The 18680-nt window shown below is 37.5% G+C and overlaps 1 protein-coding gene across 1 annotated transcript in view; it reads left to right on the top strand.

The window, feature by feature from the left end:
* SPTLC1 (serine palmitoyltransferase long chain base subunit 1) overlaps positions 1-18680 on the top strand; it is a 60650-nt gene that overhangs the window by 36879 nt on the left and 5091 nt on the right. Inside the window, exons 7-13 of the mRNA XM_065947029.1 lie at positions 2321-2450; positions 6088-6177; positions 10116-10223; positions 12425-12520; positions 12884-12980; positions 14207-14261; positions 18451-18568. Coding sequence (XP_065803101.1) covers positions 2321-2450; positions 6088-6177; positions 10116-10223; positions 12425-12520; positions 12884-12980; positions 14207-14261; positions 18451-18568 — 694 coding nt within the window. The remainder of the gene's footprint in view (positions 1-2320; positions 2451-6087; positions 6178-10115; positions 10224-12424; positions 12521-12883; positions 12981-14206; positions 14262-18450; positions 18569-18680) is intronic.

The raw sequence follows: 18680 nt of genomic DNA on the forward strand, positions 1-18680 counted from the left end.
TTCTTCCTTCATCAGAATGTACAATTCTTTTATTTTATTTATTTATTATTTCTATGTGGAGAATTTTCCCTAGCCATTCTTTTAGGGTAGGTCCTCTTGAGAAAAATTTTCATAGTTTTTTTCAACTGAGAATATATCATCTTCTCTTCATTACTAAAGAATATTTTTGCTGGTTTTGGATTCTTGGTTGCCGGTCTTTTCTTTCAGCATTTGAAATACATTGTGACACTTTTTTCTGGTGTTCATGGTTTATGATGAGAAATGTACTGTTACTCAAATTTTTTTTCTCTTATATGTAAGATGTAATTTTTTGCATGCTGTTTTTAAGAATTTTTTCTTTGTCACTAGTTTTCAGAAATTTGACTAAAATTTTATTGGCATTTATATGTTTGGTTTCACCTGCAAGAATTTCACTCAGCTTCTTTAATCTGTTGGTTTAAGCCTCTTGCCAAAGTTGGGATTTTTTTAGCTATTATTTATTTAAGTACTTAATTTGGTTCTCTTCTTTGGAACTCCACAGATTTGAATGTTGCATATTTTATTGTAGTCTCACAGGTCCCTGAGACTCTGTTCTTTTCTTTCTAGTCTGTTTTCTCTTTGCTATCTACAGTGACTTGATTTCTACTGTTCTGTCTTTTTAGCTCTCTGATTTTGAGCTAATCCACTATGCTTTTTCTCTTGACTATTTTGTTTTTCAATTCTAACATCTCCACAGGATTCTTTATTTCTTGCCTCTCTCTGATGAGACTTCCTGTTTCTTCATTTGTTTCTAGCTTGTTGATATTTACTTATTGAAGCATTTTCATTGTGACTGCTCTGAAGTCATTGGCAGATAATTCTGGCAACTTTGTCATCTCAGTACCTACGTTAGTTGACTTTATAAGTCCAGGGTCTCCACCGGGCCTCCATTGACACTGACATGGGTTATTTTCATTTCAGCTGGTTGTTGACTAGAGTCCTTCTTCTCTCTGAGCCGCCCCTGGCACACCCTAAGCACAGAGGGGAGAGAGCCTCTCAGGCAGGACAGTGGGAAGTTGGGTGTCTCCACATGGTCTTCACAGTGGATGTCACTTGTTACTGTCCAGTAGGGATACATACACGTCCTGGTTGTCTTCTCTGACAACTCCCTTGGGGTGTTGGGGAGCCTTGTTATGGCCTTGCAAGGGCTAGAGTCTAGGTTTCCCCTAAGCCTTTGCTGATGTGGAGGAGACAGGCCCAGGTTGTTCTTGATTTGGCTGCAGTACAGACATTACTGGGCCTCCCTGGTGGCTTAGAAGGTAAAGAATCCATCTGCAGTGTGGGTGACCTGGGTTCGATTCCTGGTTTGGGAAGATCCCCTGGAGGAGGGCATGGCAACCTGTTCCAGTATTCTTGCCTGAAGAATCCGTACAGGCAGAGGAGCTTGGCGGGCTGCAGTCCATGGGGTTGCAAAGAGTCGGACACGACTTGAGTGACTAAAAACACACACAGAGACGTTATCATTTGCTGAGCTGCCCTCTTTCCTGTCCTTTTGGCTACAGAGAGCAGACTTTTGTCAGACCTTTTTTGTCTATGTGTGTTGGTATTTCCAGTTTGCATGCTGCATCAGTTCCAAATCAGGAAAATCCAGGAACCTGTTTCATGTCATTTCTTACATCCCTTGCTTGTCTGCTTTTTCTTATTTTTCAGTATTGTCTTATATTTGTTTTATACACAATGTCCAGGATTTTTGGTTTTACCCAGTGAGAAAAATAGGAAAAATTAATAATGCCTTTCTCCCCAGAAGTAGAAGTCTTGTTTGAACTTTTAAATAATACACTTAATTTAAAAAGTATATTCCACCCTTTCACCACAAATAACTCAATTTTGGAGATCGTACTGAAGTTTAATCTACATGACTCAGCATTCTCCTCTGGGTTATGTAGAGTCAACAGTCCAGTATTCATATTTATGGCAAAGTAATGGCAAAGTGGTGGCCAGTCAAATCAGAGATGTTATTGATGATAAGATACATCAATGTTTCATTTAGTTTTCAGAATGAGAAGATTACTGTGAATAAATTAATATGCCTTCCATACAGTAAGATGCATGGTGATTTTTCAAAGGTCAAAATATGGCAAGAGTGTGCTTCTTGGAACAGAATCAGTATGGTAGTTAGGTGGAAAGACGTGCAGAGTGAAGTGCAAACAATGATGTATTAATGTTCAAAGATATTTTATCTGTTTACCCTGTTCAGTTTAACAAGTGGATATTGGTCAACTAACAAAAGCAAGCATTCCTTTTCTGAGAGTGTTGACAAGACCCTTTAAACCCCAGTGTGGTGGATCTGTCTTTCTTGCAGAGATAAAGCTGCTTGCTTTGCTATTCAGAAGGGATTACAGGCATCACGTAGTGACATTAAGCTATTTAACCATAATGATATGGACGACCTGGAGCGACTACTAAAAGAACAAGAGATTGAAGATCAAAAGGTATGATTCTTTTGAAGAAAATTATACAGTTCTTTAGTGCTTTCTAACCAGCTAAATTATAAATGAAATGGTAATTTGTCATGAAAACTTGCCTGTGGATCACATTTGGGTATTAAATAAGGGTGTTCTTGCTTATTAAATGTACCTCAGGTTAGAAAGCCAAGTCTGATAGTAATTGCCTCATCATTGTCATCGTTATATGTGGCAAATTTGGAAGAAGGATATCTAGGGAGCTTTCTAAAAGGAGAAAAAGAAAAATTGCATGCACTTTTGGAGATGGAGGGATATATATTCTCAACTCTATGGAAATAACACCAGAATTCATTACAGTGTTAACAGGATATACCTAGTGAATTTAAAATAGGCTTATTCATATCAGAATAAATCATGTATCAGTTCAATGGAAAAAACAGGGGCAGCGTATCTTGATTTCTGAATTTATGTGAGACTCTTCTGACCCCAGCCTCATCCCAGAGCTCTGAGCGACTGCTTCCTATGGGAAGCAACTGCCTCCAGCATGGTTTCCTTCCCTCCTGCAGCCTGTTTACAGTTCTCAAGCGCCTGCCTTGCTCCTTGGGGCAGGGAGGGATTTGGGGGAGTGGAGCTTGCTCCTTGTTGTTCTGATAAAGGGGGAAATAGAGGAAATGTGTTCAAAGCATCACTGTTAGAATTAACATTTATTTGCCTCTGACAACAGGGGTGGAAAAGGTAGTTCTGGTCTGTGGTTCTGCAGAAGGAACCACTGTACGTAGATGTACTAGTAACCCGGTCACCAGATCCTTGGTCTGAAACACCACTTTCAAGTGGACTTTTCCACTGCAACTCATCCATTGCTAGAGTAACTGATAAAGATGCTCATCACATTCTTAATTTTGTGTTAATTCCCATTTTTCTAGATACTCGTTTTATTTCTTTTGGATTCAGTTGTCCTTGTTTAGGTGATAGCCTAGGAGCAGCACTACATGCTTATACACATTCTTGTGATGAATATGCGTAGACTCTGCTATTCTGCGATAGATGTGTTATAAGCCATGTTTTATAATTATACGATTTAGAAAACTCTATAGATGTTAGGGAACATCTTAAAGTTGAGACCATGCCACCTATGAATTCTTTCTACAAATTGTAAAATGATGCCCCTTATTCTGATTCAGTAATAGAATGCTACCGTATTGAAGAACACTGCCATAGAAAGTATGACCAATGAACTGGTCTGCTCTAGAGTTATTTTGCCAAGTTAACATTGTACAAATCTGGAAGACAACATATTCAAGTTTTGTCTGTATGTATTTTATAAGATTTACAATGTGTGGAACTTTTTAAAAATGAATAATCAGGAATTATCTTCAAATTTATTTCCATTTTATAGTTTTTACCTTTTTACTAGTTAATTTATACCATATTTCCCTGCCAAGAGTAAGCTTTCTAAATTACTTTACATTTTGATTTTTAGAAATAAATCTTGTTAGATTTTATTTTCATATTTACTCCTACTTAGATGCTTGTTTTTACTTTGAAAGTGAGTTAAAATATTGCAGTTTAGTCTGGATTTGAATCAGACTTTTTTTGTCAAAAATTTCCCAACTATTGGAGTTCATACAATTTTTTCATTTCTTTTAGAGTTCTCTTATCCCATATTAATCCTTCTTTAAGAAAAAAAAAAGTAGATTAAAAACAGCAGTTCACAGAAATACAAACAACTAAGCAAATAAAAAACAGTCTGACCTCACTAACAATTACAGAAATAAGGGTAAAAGTTTTTGCCTGTCCAGTTAGGGAAAACTTTTATGGTAGTAATCAGTGCCACACTGATGTGTGTGATGATACAAAGGGTTCTCCTCTAGCTCTGATGAGAGTTTCAGTTGTGACAGCGTTTCTAGAGGATAAATGGGCGCATATATTCTAGGATTCTTAAATACCTGTATCCTCTGGATTTCTATCTTTAGAAGATAAGATAATCAGAAATGGTGTCAAAGATCCAAAAAAAAAAAAAAAAAGATCAACCGATATTCACAATGCAAATTGGAAAAACCAAATGAGGGAAACAAACTAAATCCAACACTGTGGGAATAATTAAGTAATCTGTGGTGTATCTATAAGGTGAAATAGTAAATCTCCATTAAAATCATGGTTTAAATAATATTAAATAGTGTAAAAATGTTCACAGATAATATTTTTAAAACTCACATCCTGAAACTATTGCAGCAAAATCCTGACTTAAACAAGGTAAGTTAATCAGTGTATGGTGTGATGAACTCATTTGTTAAATTCTTTTTTGTACTTTTCCATTTCCCAAGAATATTACAGGAATAAAATATTCCTTCATTGATTATTTTAAGATCATAAGAAAGATACTTCATTCTTGAAAGGCAAGGAGAAGCAGGATGCCCCCATGTCCTCCCCTGTGGCCTCCCAGGAGACCCACAGACTTCATGTTTGAGTTAATGGCGGAGTGAAGATGACCAAGAAAACTCAATGATGTAAACTTTTGCATACTTCAGTAGACACTTTTTTGAACATTACAGCTGTGGGTTCTCCAATATACCTTAAAGAACAGCTCTGATATTTGAATTTATAGTTGTTCACTAGAAGCTTGGAAGCAAGAAGCCTTTGAGTAGAAAGGTGATGGCAAATTCTGTCTATGGAATTTTTTCAGTGCTGCTGCTAAGTCGCTTCAGTCGTGTCTGACTGTGTGCGACCCCGTAGGTGGCAGCCCACCAGGCTCCCCCATCCCTGGGATTCTCCAGGCAAGAACACTGGAGTGGGTTGCCATTTCCTTCAGTGCAGCATACCTGAAACATCAACAGATTCAGCAGTGGGAGTGGTTTATTAGTGACTTGATATCAGTGGGGTGTGGAAAGCATGTGTTATTTGAAAAAGTCCCTCCATTACACCACCTTTGAACATCACTGGATGAAGCCATAGTCAGTTTTACTTGACTCAGTTTTGAGGAATAAGGAAGGTTTCATTTGTTTTTTGGTTGACAAGGGAGATCAAGGTTTGTCTGTTTTTTAACTTTTTATTATTAAAAGATCTGGCACATTTGGAGGAAATAGTATAGTGAAGCCCCCTGTGCCCTTCTCTCAGCTCTGTTTTCAAAATTCTGTCATTGTGTCATCTGAACCTTCACCTGACTCCCCACCCCATCTCTGAAGATGATGATGATTGTCATCATTATTGTAGTTCTTATTTTAGGTAAAATTTACAGACACTGAAATACATAAATCCTAGTCATCCAATTTTGACCAGTAAGTTATACCTATGTAGCCCAGGTGTCCTGACCCCTATCATGACATAAAACATCCACTTCTCCCCCAGAAGATTCCCTTGGGTCCCTTTCCAGTCATTCTGGGCTTGGAGGGTTTTATTTTTGTTTTAATATTCTCAGATTCTAAACAGTCTCTATTTGTGGTTGAGGCCTTCTCATTGGCTATGTGACCTGAAAACATACCTGGGAGAAGAAAGCACTGTTTTTCATCTCATAGTAACAGGATCTCAAAAAAGCTTGAAATTAATTTAGTCAGTTTATTTATCTTGGTGAATAAATCTTGTAGGGTGAAAGTGCTGGAAAGCACCTAACAGATTTTTGTATTTGGAGTTACTAAAGTTTAAAATGTCTGTTTTTTTTCTTTTAAAGAATCCTCGCAAGGCTCGTGTAACTCGACGTTTCATTATAGTTGAAGGATTGTATATGAATACTGGAACTGTTTGCCCTCTTCCAGAACTGGTGAGCAACTATGTTTATTAATTATTTGAGAATTCAGACTATTTGGCAGTTATACCTTTTGTTTATGACCACTTTAATGTATAATGTCTACACTGCTTTGCTTAATAGGTATCATAAGCACATTCTGATCATATTAGGGAAGTAGATTAACATAAATGCCAACCATGACCTTTAAAGAGTAATCACAACTGAGTTTTTTAAACTCAACTTTATTGAAGTGAATGGATATGTAATAAAATACACTCATTTCAAATGTATGATTTGATGTGTTCTGACAGGTGTACACTACTGTATCACCAGCACCACAGTCTAGAACATTTCTGTCACTCCAGAGGATCCCTCAGGATCACTTCTTAAATGATTAATGATGTTGAGCCTCTTTTCTTGTGTCAGCTACTTCTTGATCTTTGGAGAAATGTCTGTAGAAGCCTTTTGCCGAGTTTTAAATTGGTTTGTCTTTTCTGTTAAGTTCTTTGTGTATTCTGGATACTAAACCCTTATCAGATAATGTGATTTGCAAATATTTTCTTTCATTCTGTAGATTGTCTTTCTGTTTCTTTGATGGTGGCCTATAATGCACAAAGGTCTTTAATTCTGGCACAGTCCAATTTATCTAACTTGCTGTTCTTACTTGTCTTTGTATATACTGTGAGAGAGGGGTTCAACTTCATTCTTTTGGATATGATTATCTGTTTGTCCCTCTAGCATTTGTTGAAGAAACTATTACTTTCCCATTGAATGGTCTTGGCACCCTTGTTCAAAATCATCTGACTATAAATATATAGGTTCCTTTCTGGACTCTCAGTTCTATTCCATTTGTCTATCTAGCCTTATGTGAGCACCATGCTTAATTGCTTAATCCATGTAGCTTTGTGGTAAGCTTTGAAATCAAGACATGTGAGTTCTCCATTTTTGTTCTTTTTCAAGACTCTTTTGGTTATTTGGGGTACCTTGAGATTCCATTTAAATGTTAAAATCAGCTTTTCGATTTCTGTAAAAAAATGCCATTGAGATTTTTTTATAGGGGTTGTATGGAATATTTAGATTGCTCTGGGAAGTATTATGATCTTAATGATAGTAAGTCTTTTCATTGATGAACAAGGAATGTGTTTTCCATTTATTTTTATTTTCTTCAATTTCTTTCATTACTGTTTGTGGTTTTTACTGTAAGGTCTTATCTTTCTTTGGTTAAATCTATCCCTAAGTATTTTATTCTTTTTGATGCTGTTATCGATGGGATTATTTTCTTAATTTACTTTTTGAATTGTTCATTGCTACTTACAGAAATACTACTGACTCCTGTGTATTGGTCTTGTACAGCTTTTGCTGAACTTATTATTCTGTATTTAAGATTATGTCATCTGTGAACAGAGATAGTTTTATTTCTTCCTTTCAAATCTGGTTGTCTTCCTTTTCTTGCGTTAATGCTCTGGCTAGAACTTCCAGTACAGTGTTGACTATAAGTGGCAGGAATGTGTATCCTTGTCTCATTCCTAATCTTTAAGGGGAAGCTTTCAGGCCATCACCATTGAGTAGATTTTAGCTGTGGGTTTTCCATAAATGCCCTTAATCAAGTTGAGGAAGTTCCTCCTTTTTCTAATTTGTTGAGCCCTTTTCTCATATGTGATTTGGGTTTCGTCAGATGCTTTTTCTGCATCAGTTAAGTTAAATATGTAATTTTCCTTCAGTCTATTAGTATAGTATGTTACACTGATTTTCCTGTAGTAAACTACCATTGCATTTGACCATTAAAGTCTGAATCTGTGAGTCCATCAATTGAATAAGGATTTAAAATTAAGAGTTTCATATCTTATTTTTAAATTTTTCCCTATTTATTGAGGAAATCTAGATGCATACTAAATGTTAATAAAAGAGATGATTTCTTATTCTCTCCTTCCTTTTGTGTCAAAGACTGATAGGATAATGTGGGAGAAAGAGTGGGCCACAGGATACTAGAACCATATATTACAGAAATATATTAATAAAGCAGTGTTCATGGGCAGATATACAGCCAATGGAAAAAATATAAAGTGTAGGAACAGTAAGTATTGAATATGTAAAATTACAGGATACAAATTAGGGTTTGGCAAAGGGATTCCTGTTTTGTTACACTTGTCTGTTTTTGTACCAGTACTGTAATAATATTATTAAACATTTTCTAAAACATAGTTTTTAGAAACTATTTCATTTGATAATATCTCATATTAATGGGTAGGACAGAGTCAGTAAATGTAATTCTCCCCAAATTGGTTCATTCATTGTTAATGAAAACTTATCTAAAAGCCCAGTGGGGATCCCTTCCCAACTTGATATTGATTAGCATGATTATGGTTAAAAAATAAATTATCAGAGACTCATGATACGAGAGTCTTGTATATTTTTGTGCATTAATTCTATAGTCTCAGTGGGAAAAGTCTTAGTAATTAAAATTTGATTATTAAAAGTATGATTGTGGCACAAGGGAAGATTACTTGAGTTGTGGAAGGATTTATGACCCAACTTCTCATGTCACATATATAAAAATTTAGTGGTTGATAATCACTATATTTTAATTCAGCTGTAAAACTGATCACATACATATTGTAAAGGGGTAAATCAATTAGACATCAGAAGGAGAAAAAAAAACTGTACACTTGTGCATTTCCCAATGTATACACCCAAAAATTTATGAAATAATTAGACGAACATATAGATAAATATGCATCTAAACCTTTGATGGGAAAGGATTTTCCTACAAGCCAGAAAGCAAAGGGGAAGGAAAAAAAGATTAAAAAACCATACTAATGAAAACTTTTTCTGCATTAATAAAAATGAATCTAAATTGAAGCACAGTGCCTCTGAGGGAAGAATGTATACAACATTTTCCTGGAAGTTTTAATGCATAATTAGACCAATATTTGACAGATATATTACAAGTCTGTACTTATAAGGTCTAAACAGTTCCTTTTTTAAAAATTGACATTGTGCTGTCTGTATTATTTGAGTTAAATTGAATCATTTTAGAGCATCCAAATTTCGTTATTTTCGTTATTCATGGCAGTTCTGATCTATGAAGAGTGTGTGTGTGTTAGCCTATCAGTCATTTGCAACCTCATGAACTGTAGCTAGCCGGACTTCTCTGTCTGTGGAATACTCTAGGCAAGAATACTGGAGTGGGTTGCCATTGCCTTCTCCAGGGAATCTTCCCGACCCAGGAATCAAACCCGGGTCTCCTGCGTTACAGGCAGATTCTTTACTGTCTGTGGGTGTGTTTACTTTGCTGCCAATACCGATTATCGAATACTAAACTTTTTGCTCCTAGGACAAATACAGAGTGAGTTTTCCGCAGACCTCTGATCACGATATTTTCATCCGTGGCTCAGTACATAACCTTGTTTTATATGTGTTTGTGTTAAAAGACACCTTATTTAGTATATATTGTTGATCTATTCACATTGAACTCATGGCCAGTAGTACTGTAGCTCTGGCCTGAATGATGCTTATGTAAGACACATTTTTTTTTTTTTTCATAAGGCACATCATAGCCTTCTTGCACTTAGGAACACTAGACAAGACTTCAGCACTATGCTCGGGGTCCATTTTAAATAATAAAATCACCAACGAAAACCACAAAATGTGAAAAATGTGGTAGTAAACAGTACGTGAAGAGGACACTTTTTCACCATATGAGCTGAAGCAGTAGCCTGTTTGCTCAGCTGGGAAGTGTGTTACAGGTGACTCACAGTTTTCACCACTGTGCAAGTGTGCCTTAAGTATTAATTTGGGGTCACAAATTTTAGCGAGTTGGCAGTTTCACAAATATGAATCCACCAGTACTGAGGATCAACTGTACGTTTTTTCCCTTTCCTTTTTATTTTAGGTTTAATTTTTTTCTTACCCGTATGTTCTGTGCACTGCTAATCATCAGTATTTTAAAGTTGTGTTTATTTACCACATAGGTTAAGTTAAAATATAAATATAAAGCAAGAATCTTTCTGGAGGAAAGCCTTTCATTTGGAGTCCTGGGAGAGCATGGCCGAGGAGTCACGGAACATTTTGGAATCAATGTAAGCTCTCCTTTTTTGGAACATCCCCTCACGTAGTAACCATGCAGTTCCATCCTGCTGGGCAGGTTTCATGGCTAGAAGACAGTGCTCCTCGTCAGCGTGCACGTGCAGCACTTCACTGGGCCCGTGGACGGCGGCTCAGCCACGCCAGAGGCCCCGTCTTCCCTTGAAATCTGTGAACTCAGAGTGGCTAATCCCAGAATTGTGTTCTGTTTACAAGGTGGCATTTGATCCCAGCTTTCAGTATCTCTTCTCTAGAAACAGTTAAATTTACCTTCTTTTTTTTCCTTAAAATCAGTAAGAATTCCCCAAGTTGTCCTTAGAAAATATTTATTACAGCAGTGAAAAGATATCCCTTCTAACATTTAGAATTATATATTCTGTGTAACATATATGTATGGGGATGATTTTTATATGTACAATATCAGAAACACTACCAACATGGGATTCACGGAAAAGCCCCACAAGGTCCCAGACAACTGGAGTACGTCATGTTTTTCTTTTGCTGAAGGAAAATGAGCTTCAGTTAGCCCCACCCTTGGTGGTGTGAGCGCCTAGATCTTCAGGAAGGAGAAGCAGCGTGGGCCCATCTGCACAACCTGTCACCACTCACCACTGCATAGCCTGCCCTCGCCCACCACTGTGTAATCTCTCCTCGCTCACCGCTGCTGTAGCCTGTCTTCATTCACCACTGCCATGGCCTGTCCTTGCCCTCCACTGTGTGGTCAAGTTAAAGAGGCTTTTCTCCAAATCTTGTGTATAAAAATGTTCACAACTTGTGTTAAAAAGTTGAACGTATGAAACATAAAATCACCTTCAATTATATTTGCATCCCTCTACCCATACAGAACTAGAGAAAAATGTAAAGCAGAATGAATACCACAGAAAGTTGACTGAAGCATGTTCCTCAGAGACAGACTGACATTTGGCAACTAAATGCCCTAAAGAATTTAAGAAAAATGGAAATGTAGTTCAAGTAAAATTTAGACCAGAGCAGCTTTTAAGACATGAAGGTTTTAAAGAAGATAAAAGCGCCATCTAACTTCACTGTTGTGGTTTTCTGACTGCTTTTAGCAGTAGTCTCAGAGATACTGTTTATAAGAGTATGAGTAAAAGGACAGCATGTGTGGGCTTTATTTGGATCCTGATTCATACAAATACTATGGAAAACAAGGTTTGTAAACAGATACTTGAACCCTCAATGTTTGACATTAAGAAATTTTTCATTTTTTAATTTGATAATGTTTCTGAAAGGGTGCATATCTTTTAGAAATGCTCACTGAAATATTTATGGATGAAAACAAGTTAAGTCCAAAATTTGCTCCAAAGAAATGAAGAGGCAGTAGGGGGCTGTTCATAGAACAGGTTTGTCCATAAGTTGATAATTATGGAATCTGGTGGTAATTCTGTATACTTTCATATATGTTTGAAATTTTTCATAAGGAAAGGATAAAGAAGAATAAGAGGGCGCAGGTTTCCTTGTTGGATCTGTAGAACACTTAGAATAGCAGCATATGTGATCTGACCTGTTATTAGGGCCACTAGTGAGTAGTTACTGAATGGCTGTCGTACACAGGATGGAACTTGGTGCTGGGGGCTGGAGCAGAACATGAGGACCCAAGGAGTGCTGAGCAGTTGAACAGGTGGTGGGTATTCAGGAGTCCACTGGGCACATTAGGTTTATCCATGCCCAAATTGGTTCGTTTGTTCAAAGAACCTATTGCTTTCATGTTTGAATAAATGGATTTCGTTTTAGGAAAGGTGGAAAAGATCAATGTACTACACATTGCAAAAATGCTCAAAAGATTCCTTTTTGTTTCTCTCAAGTACCTTCTATGGAGAAGGCCAGCTGAGACCACTGTTTTAGCAAGTAATGATCTTATCTTGTGCCTCTGAATACGTTTAGTGTCAAACGGCTTTAGATTTCATCTTTTATCCTCTGAATAAATTATCAGTGCATGACGAAATGGCAGAAAAGTATATATAAAATGAGACACTTTCAGAGGTGGGTTGTGAAGCAACAGTCCTTTTAACAATTGATTTTGTATGACTTATCCTTTATTTTCACAGAGGTAGTTTGAATCCAGATGTTGACATCATCACTGCTGAAATTTTGTCTCTAAGCTTGACGTTGGCCTTTTTTTTTCTTTTCCTTTTCTTTAAATTGAGAAGTAACTCCCACTGTCCCTCTTTTCTGGCAGATTGATGATATTGATCTTATCAGTGCCAACATGGAGAATTCACTTGCTTCTATTGGGGGTTTCTGCTGTGGCAGGTCTTTCGTGATTGACCATCAGGTGGGTTCTTTTTAAAAACAAAGAGCAAAAACTGAAACTTACTGCTCCATTTGAATCACCCAAACATGTAACTGTTTTTACAAAATTTCATTCTTAGTTTATCATACAGTTTTTATTTAGAAATAGTTTTCTTAAAGAATCACTCAAAATATTTACATTTAGAAATTGTTTCCCTTTTTAAAAAAAGGTTTTGTTTTTGTTACATGATAATGTCTGTACATGCCTGGGTTTTACCACCTTAGCAGTTGTACACACTCTTTGGTAGGTGTTACGGAGATTTAGTGCCTTTAGATTTTTTTAGCCTCTCTGTCTCCCCTACCCCCCACCAAATGTATGCTTTGTAACTTGTTTGTTTCTTTTCAGCGACTTTCTGGTCAGGGATACTGCTTTTCAGCTTCCTTACCTCCCCTGTTAGCTGCTGCTGCGATTGAGGCTCTCAACATCATGGAAGAGAATCCAGGTATAACCTTTAATCCCAGGAAATCAAAGATACCACAGGTTATGTTAGCCATGCTCCTGGTTTGCTTTTTTGAGAAATTGGTTGGAAGGAATTATTTCCTAGACAAAGCTCTGGCTCAGAATTAGATTATCTGGCAACCTGTGGGAAGAATGGTGGTGAAGAAGTTGTCCCTGCCCCAGGGTTTTGATATAGAAAGTTTCTTGTTTCTGGAGATAAACCCAGAGCCACAGCAGAGCTGGCTCCTTTGGTGGGCAAAGATGCCAGAAACAGGAGGGTTACCTCTGAGCCAGTCACTGTTAAGTTTATTTATTTGAGAAATTTGCTGAAGTATGCTAATTTTTGGTACATATAATTTTATAGCTATTGTCTGGTTTTCCCCTTCAGCCTTTGAACCATGAGTTGGTACCAAAGTCAAACTGGTTTACCAACCATTAAAGCTTGCTTAATGGGCAGGTGACTCAATTTAAAATGTGATTCGAGGTTGTGATAACACCTCACTAAGGGATAAAACACAAATGCAAGAGCAGGCCTGGGTTTTGTAAACTTAAAATTTTCTAAATTTCTTAAGTTTCAGCCTTGATTTTTTTAATTCAGAGAATCAGAAAAGTGAACGTTTCTCTGTGCATATTCATATACTTGCTTGTCAGCTAGCCCACCACTCTCCTCAGATATTTCAGCTTGTGAAATTTCCTTAAAAGAAAGCAAAAGTATCAACAAAGAGATCATAAACATTAATTAACACAGTGTCTGTGTTTTCCCAAATTCTTTAGGGTCCAGAAATCAGTTTTGTACCCTTTTATTCTTAGCCAGATAATTTATAGAATCTTGGTAAGAAAAAAAGGCATTGTTTTGTTGTTGAAAACCTCCCAGATTTTGCTGAAAGTGGGGTGAGAAGGTGCCATCTAGATGTGCCAGAGATGAAAGCTGGGGACCTTCAGAGGAGTTACCGGCTGTCTGTGTCATTAGTAGGCAGAAGGATTTGCAGCGATTGAAATTGATGAACTGGGGACTTCCTTGGTGTCCAGTGGTTAAGACTCTGTGCTGTCACTGCAGGGGCATGATTTCGATCCCTGGTTGGGGAATTAATATCCTGCATGCCACACGGCATGGCCAAAAGTAAAGTTAATTAATTAAAATAAATTGATGAACTGGGTCTTTAAAAACATTTTTAGATTAGTAATAGCAAATTTTCCAAATGTACTACCAAATGTATTTGTTTCATTCAGGTATTTTTGCAGTGTTGAAGGAAAAGTGCAAACGAATTCATAAAGCTTTACAAGGGTGAGTTTTATATCTTTTCAACCAACTCAAAGTTTATCTTCACCACATTCAAACAACTCATGAAAATTTTTGAATGTCACCTCTTTGGTTTTGAGTGCATTTAATAGGCTGGATCAGTTTGACTAAATTGCAACCAAGAAACCAAAAACACAGTTCATTCAAATTTCTCTTTGTGTGAATCCAGAACATCCATTTTGCCATTGTTTTAAAGAATCATAGCTTTGTTTTTCTAAAAATGATAACAAGCTCATTAGTAAAATAATTACAGCAGTACAAAAGATAAAGATGAAAAGCAACAAATAACAGAACATATGACCACCCAAAATAACTGATAAACGTTGGAGAATCTCTGCACATCTGTAGGGATAGAAGGACATAATTAGATGATGGTGGGTTCATACTATCCATGTTACTTTTTAGAAAATTACTGTTTTATTTTAAATTACTTGAACTAGTGAAAATGAAGTGAACCTTATGTGTATTCTGTTTATTTTTGTTTATATTAACTATACAAGAGTAGTTCTTCAAAATTCCTTGAGAATTGAGGAGGGAAAAATTGAGGCTGGTGACATCCTCCGGCTCTTATAGAAAATTAACTCACCTTGCCTGTGATGTTTCTTTTTGCCTTTCCAAGGTGAAACCTGCCTTCTCAGTCATGGAAGTCCTATCCCTATTCCCAGATATGGAACCTAGAAACTTTTCTAAAAGAAAAAGACAGTTAATAAATAAGCAGGTCACAGATGTTCCAGCTAATATAGGGGCAGAAATAATTAAAGTCTGGATCTGACTTTACGATCATAGCAAAAGTTCTTGCATGATTTATGGTAGAGAGATATTGTTGTTATTGTTTCCAGTTACATTGGTTTATGAAATATTAATAAACCTGCTCAGCCCAGCACCTTGGAGTCACTGCCAGTTCATAAACACATGCCTTATATGCCCTTTATTCTGTCTAGCAGTGTTGATATGTTTAAGTCCAGTCCTCCATTTTTCCCAGCTCTTTCACACTTCTCTCTAAAATCCCTCACCCTCTCTCTCACTCCACCTACTTTTCGCTGACAGCCTTGCCTCATGCTTTCACTTGGGAACTCCTTCATTTTCCCTCACAAACTTGTACACCTGCCGGTATCCAAGCCAGTCTTCCCTCACTTAGGCAGAGAAGTGTTCATCCATCCATCATAGCTCTTCTTTCTTAAAACCGAGTGCCTTTGATTGTCTCCGCTCCTTTCTCTGCAGTCTCTCCCATTTCCTGAGTCATTTGATTAGCTCTGCCCCGTCTTGTCTTAAATTTTTCCTTCCCAGGACTCCACACTCTTCTGGCAACTAGCCCGTGGCTCTGCTCTCTTTGTGGTCAGCCTTTTTCCCACTGTTTAGTCTTCTCCGCACCCTCACGTCTCCTGCACACTTGGAGCTACTGAAACCCACCTCTGCTCCTGCACGTTACCCAGCATGTGCCTGTTACTAACAGGGATGACTGTATTTTTTGATGTTAAAACATCCTTTATTCCTGAGTAAACCCCTACTTGATTATAGTATATTTTTCTTCACTGTTAAAATTTTGAATTTTTGTATTCATATTTGTGATTTAAATGGGCCTACAATCCTTGGTTCCAACAGCCTTACGTAACCTAGGAATCAGTGTTGTGGTAGCCTCAAATGATCGACAGTTTTTCTACTGTCTTGCATTATGGAGCTACTGTATAAGACCAGGCTTGATGATTTATTTCTTCAGAGTTGAGCAAGACTCTTCTGTCAGACTCTGGAGTTGGGGCCTTTGGGTTGGGCATGTAGTCTATGATTATCTTTCCTGTGTGTGTATTATTTTCTCCTTTTATTTTCTATTTCTGTTATTTTTCCTTTTATGATATTTTCCCAGGATTTTTGCCCAGCACATTTTTTTAAGTTTGATTTTGTTTTCTTTGGTTGATCTTTTTTTTCCTTATTTTTCTACCTTCCTTGTTTCATTGAATTTTTATTTTATTCTTTTTTTAGCTTTTTTACATTTAACTTATTGGTTTTATTATTTTCCAGTAAATATCTTAAAGATAAACATTTTCAAAGGCAGTATTTCCAACATTCAGTTCTAAGTAATTTTTTTTAATCTCTTCTAATCAGAGGTTTGCGTCTGTCGTCTCTGAGGCTGCATTTGGGAAAGGAAGTAAATGGTCTCTGCTAGTTTGAGTCCTTGCTGGAATCTTGAAGTCCTTAAATTCTGACAGATAGTTATTCATACCCAGAGCTCTCCCCACAGTAAATACACGATAGACCGTGTCTGAATTGTTGATTGTTCTGTCCCTGGGACTTAGATTAGTGTGTAGGATTTCCATTTGGTAAAAAAATATGGTAGATAATAAGGTCTCCAAAAAGATTTCTTAAGTATAATAGGCTCTGAAACACAACCTCTAAGTTTCTAAACTCGAGTTATAACTCTGTCCATTGGTTTTAGTTAAACTTTCATGCATCAGTATCCAGGCAGCCAGAAAGAGGGCATTTTGTTTCATTCCTCTCCCACCAGCTTGCTCCACCCAACATGTGAAATGAGCCCATTTGATCAAATAATAACCTTGATTGGGCTTTTAGGTGCCTTGTTGCTAACAAGGAAAATCCAGGCCATTTTATTCATAGGAGATGCTATTTGAAAAGTAATATTTTCAGTTCTGTTTGAGAATATATGACCTAAAATAATTGATACTTCTTTGTATAAGGTTTAACACATTCAAAATTTACCTAGGAAATGGGTTTTGAAAGTATATTGCTTAGTAATTAGTAAAACAACTGATCTATAAGGTTTCCCAGTATTCTAGAAGTCCTAGAATCTAAGGTTCCATTCAAATCTGCAGCCTGGTTTATTGAGAGATCCTAGCATGATATATTATTACATGTAAAGAAAGTAGACATAAATTAATGATGTTCAACGGTGGCTTGAAAGGCAGGTGATCTTAGCCTCCCCACCTTACGTGCTATTTGGCACAAGTAGTCATTCAGGAAAAGCGTTGTGAGTCCTAAAAACATTTGAGGAATTGAATATGCTGCCAAGTGCTTTTTGTGTTCATTTTAGTCTAAGGGCAAAGCAGATCTTTCCAAGTAAAGCACATTAAATGAAAGCAATCTAAAATGTTTAGCCCAGTTTCAAATAGCGTGTATTACAGTTTCTGTCCCTTGAGATAGGTCAAAAATCATACCATTCCTGACTAAGTAATATGGCCTGCAGTTCTCATAACATCTGTAATAATCATTTGAAAATACAGACTTTCACCCCTAAAGAAATCTCTTTTTCTCCTTGAGAAAGAGCAGGTTTCTGTGCTGTTAATCCTAAGAAAGAAGAAAATAATTGTAATTCAAGTAAAACATCACACAAGAAGGCAGCTTTACAACCTGAACATTGCTGGTGGTCAAAATATAAAATTTCAATGTCAGAAGTCATTCCTGTAATTTATGAACTAAAGATTTAGAAAATAAGGAAGCAACATTATCAATTATAATAAGTTGTCCATGAAAAAAACAAAATAATAGAAAATGAAGGTGCTTTCCTAAAGTGGGTGATGAGGGAGGCCCTCAGGGAAGTGACAGTGGACCGGGACCAGGCGTGTCTGGCACTAGCAGTAGAATGGGGAAGAATCGATGAGGAGAGGAAGCTGCAAGACCAAGGCTCACGACCCGAGTGGGACCTCTGAGGGTCCCACTGAGGCAGGGGAGGTCCCAGCCAAGCTGGGCGAGGCATGTAGACCACCTGGTGGGAGGCTGGAGATGATGTACGTGTTCTCTGTGAAATGTGAACCCAGGGGGACCCTCCAGACAGGGAACCGTCTTCCCAGCCGCGCTGCAGGGTGTCCTAGACCGGGAAGCACTGCCCGGAGCATGCATTTTTACCTTGCTTTGTCAGATCTAGAATCCCATCACGTGATGTTTCCCATGAAAGTTCCAAGTTTCTGTTGCATACATTAATGCAGACTTCATAAGATTATTGACATGTGGGGAACCTGAGCTTGAGGAGGGCATGGCAGCCCACTCCAGTATTCTTGCCTGGAGAATCCCCATGGACAGAGGAGCCTGGCGGACAGAGGAGCCTGGTAGTATATCCTGTTCATGCGATCACAAAGAGTCAAACTTGACTGAGCAACTCACACAAGCATAAGCACAACCTGAGCTTGGAAGGGGATTTATGCTTCTGTGTGTGTTTCCCTTTCAGCATTCCTGGACTAAAAGTAGTGGGGGAGTCTATTTCTCCAGCATTGCACCTGCAACTGGAAGAGACCACTGGGTGTCGAGAAAGAGATGTTAAACTGCTTCAGGAAATAGTAACTCAAGTGAGTATCCAGTCACTAGGTGAATACATACGTATTTGCGAATGATAACAGACTCACTCTGCTTCCTTGTCCTGCTTGTCCTGACAGTTGCTTCCTGAGCCTCCTGCCCTGA

This window comes from Muntiacus reevesi, chromosome 10 (assembly GCF_963930625.1).
Source record: "Muntiacus reevesi chromosome 10, mMunRee1.1, whole genome shotgun sequence".
NCBI classification, from domain to species: Eukaryota; Metazoa; Chordata; class Mammalia; order Artiodactyla; family Cervidae; genus Muntiacus; species Muntiacus reevesi.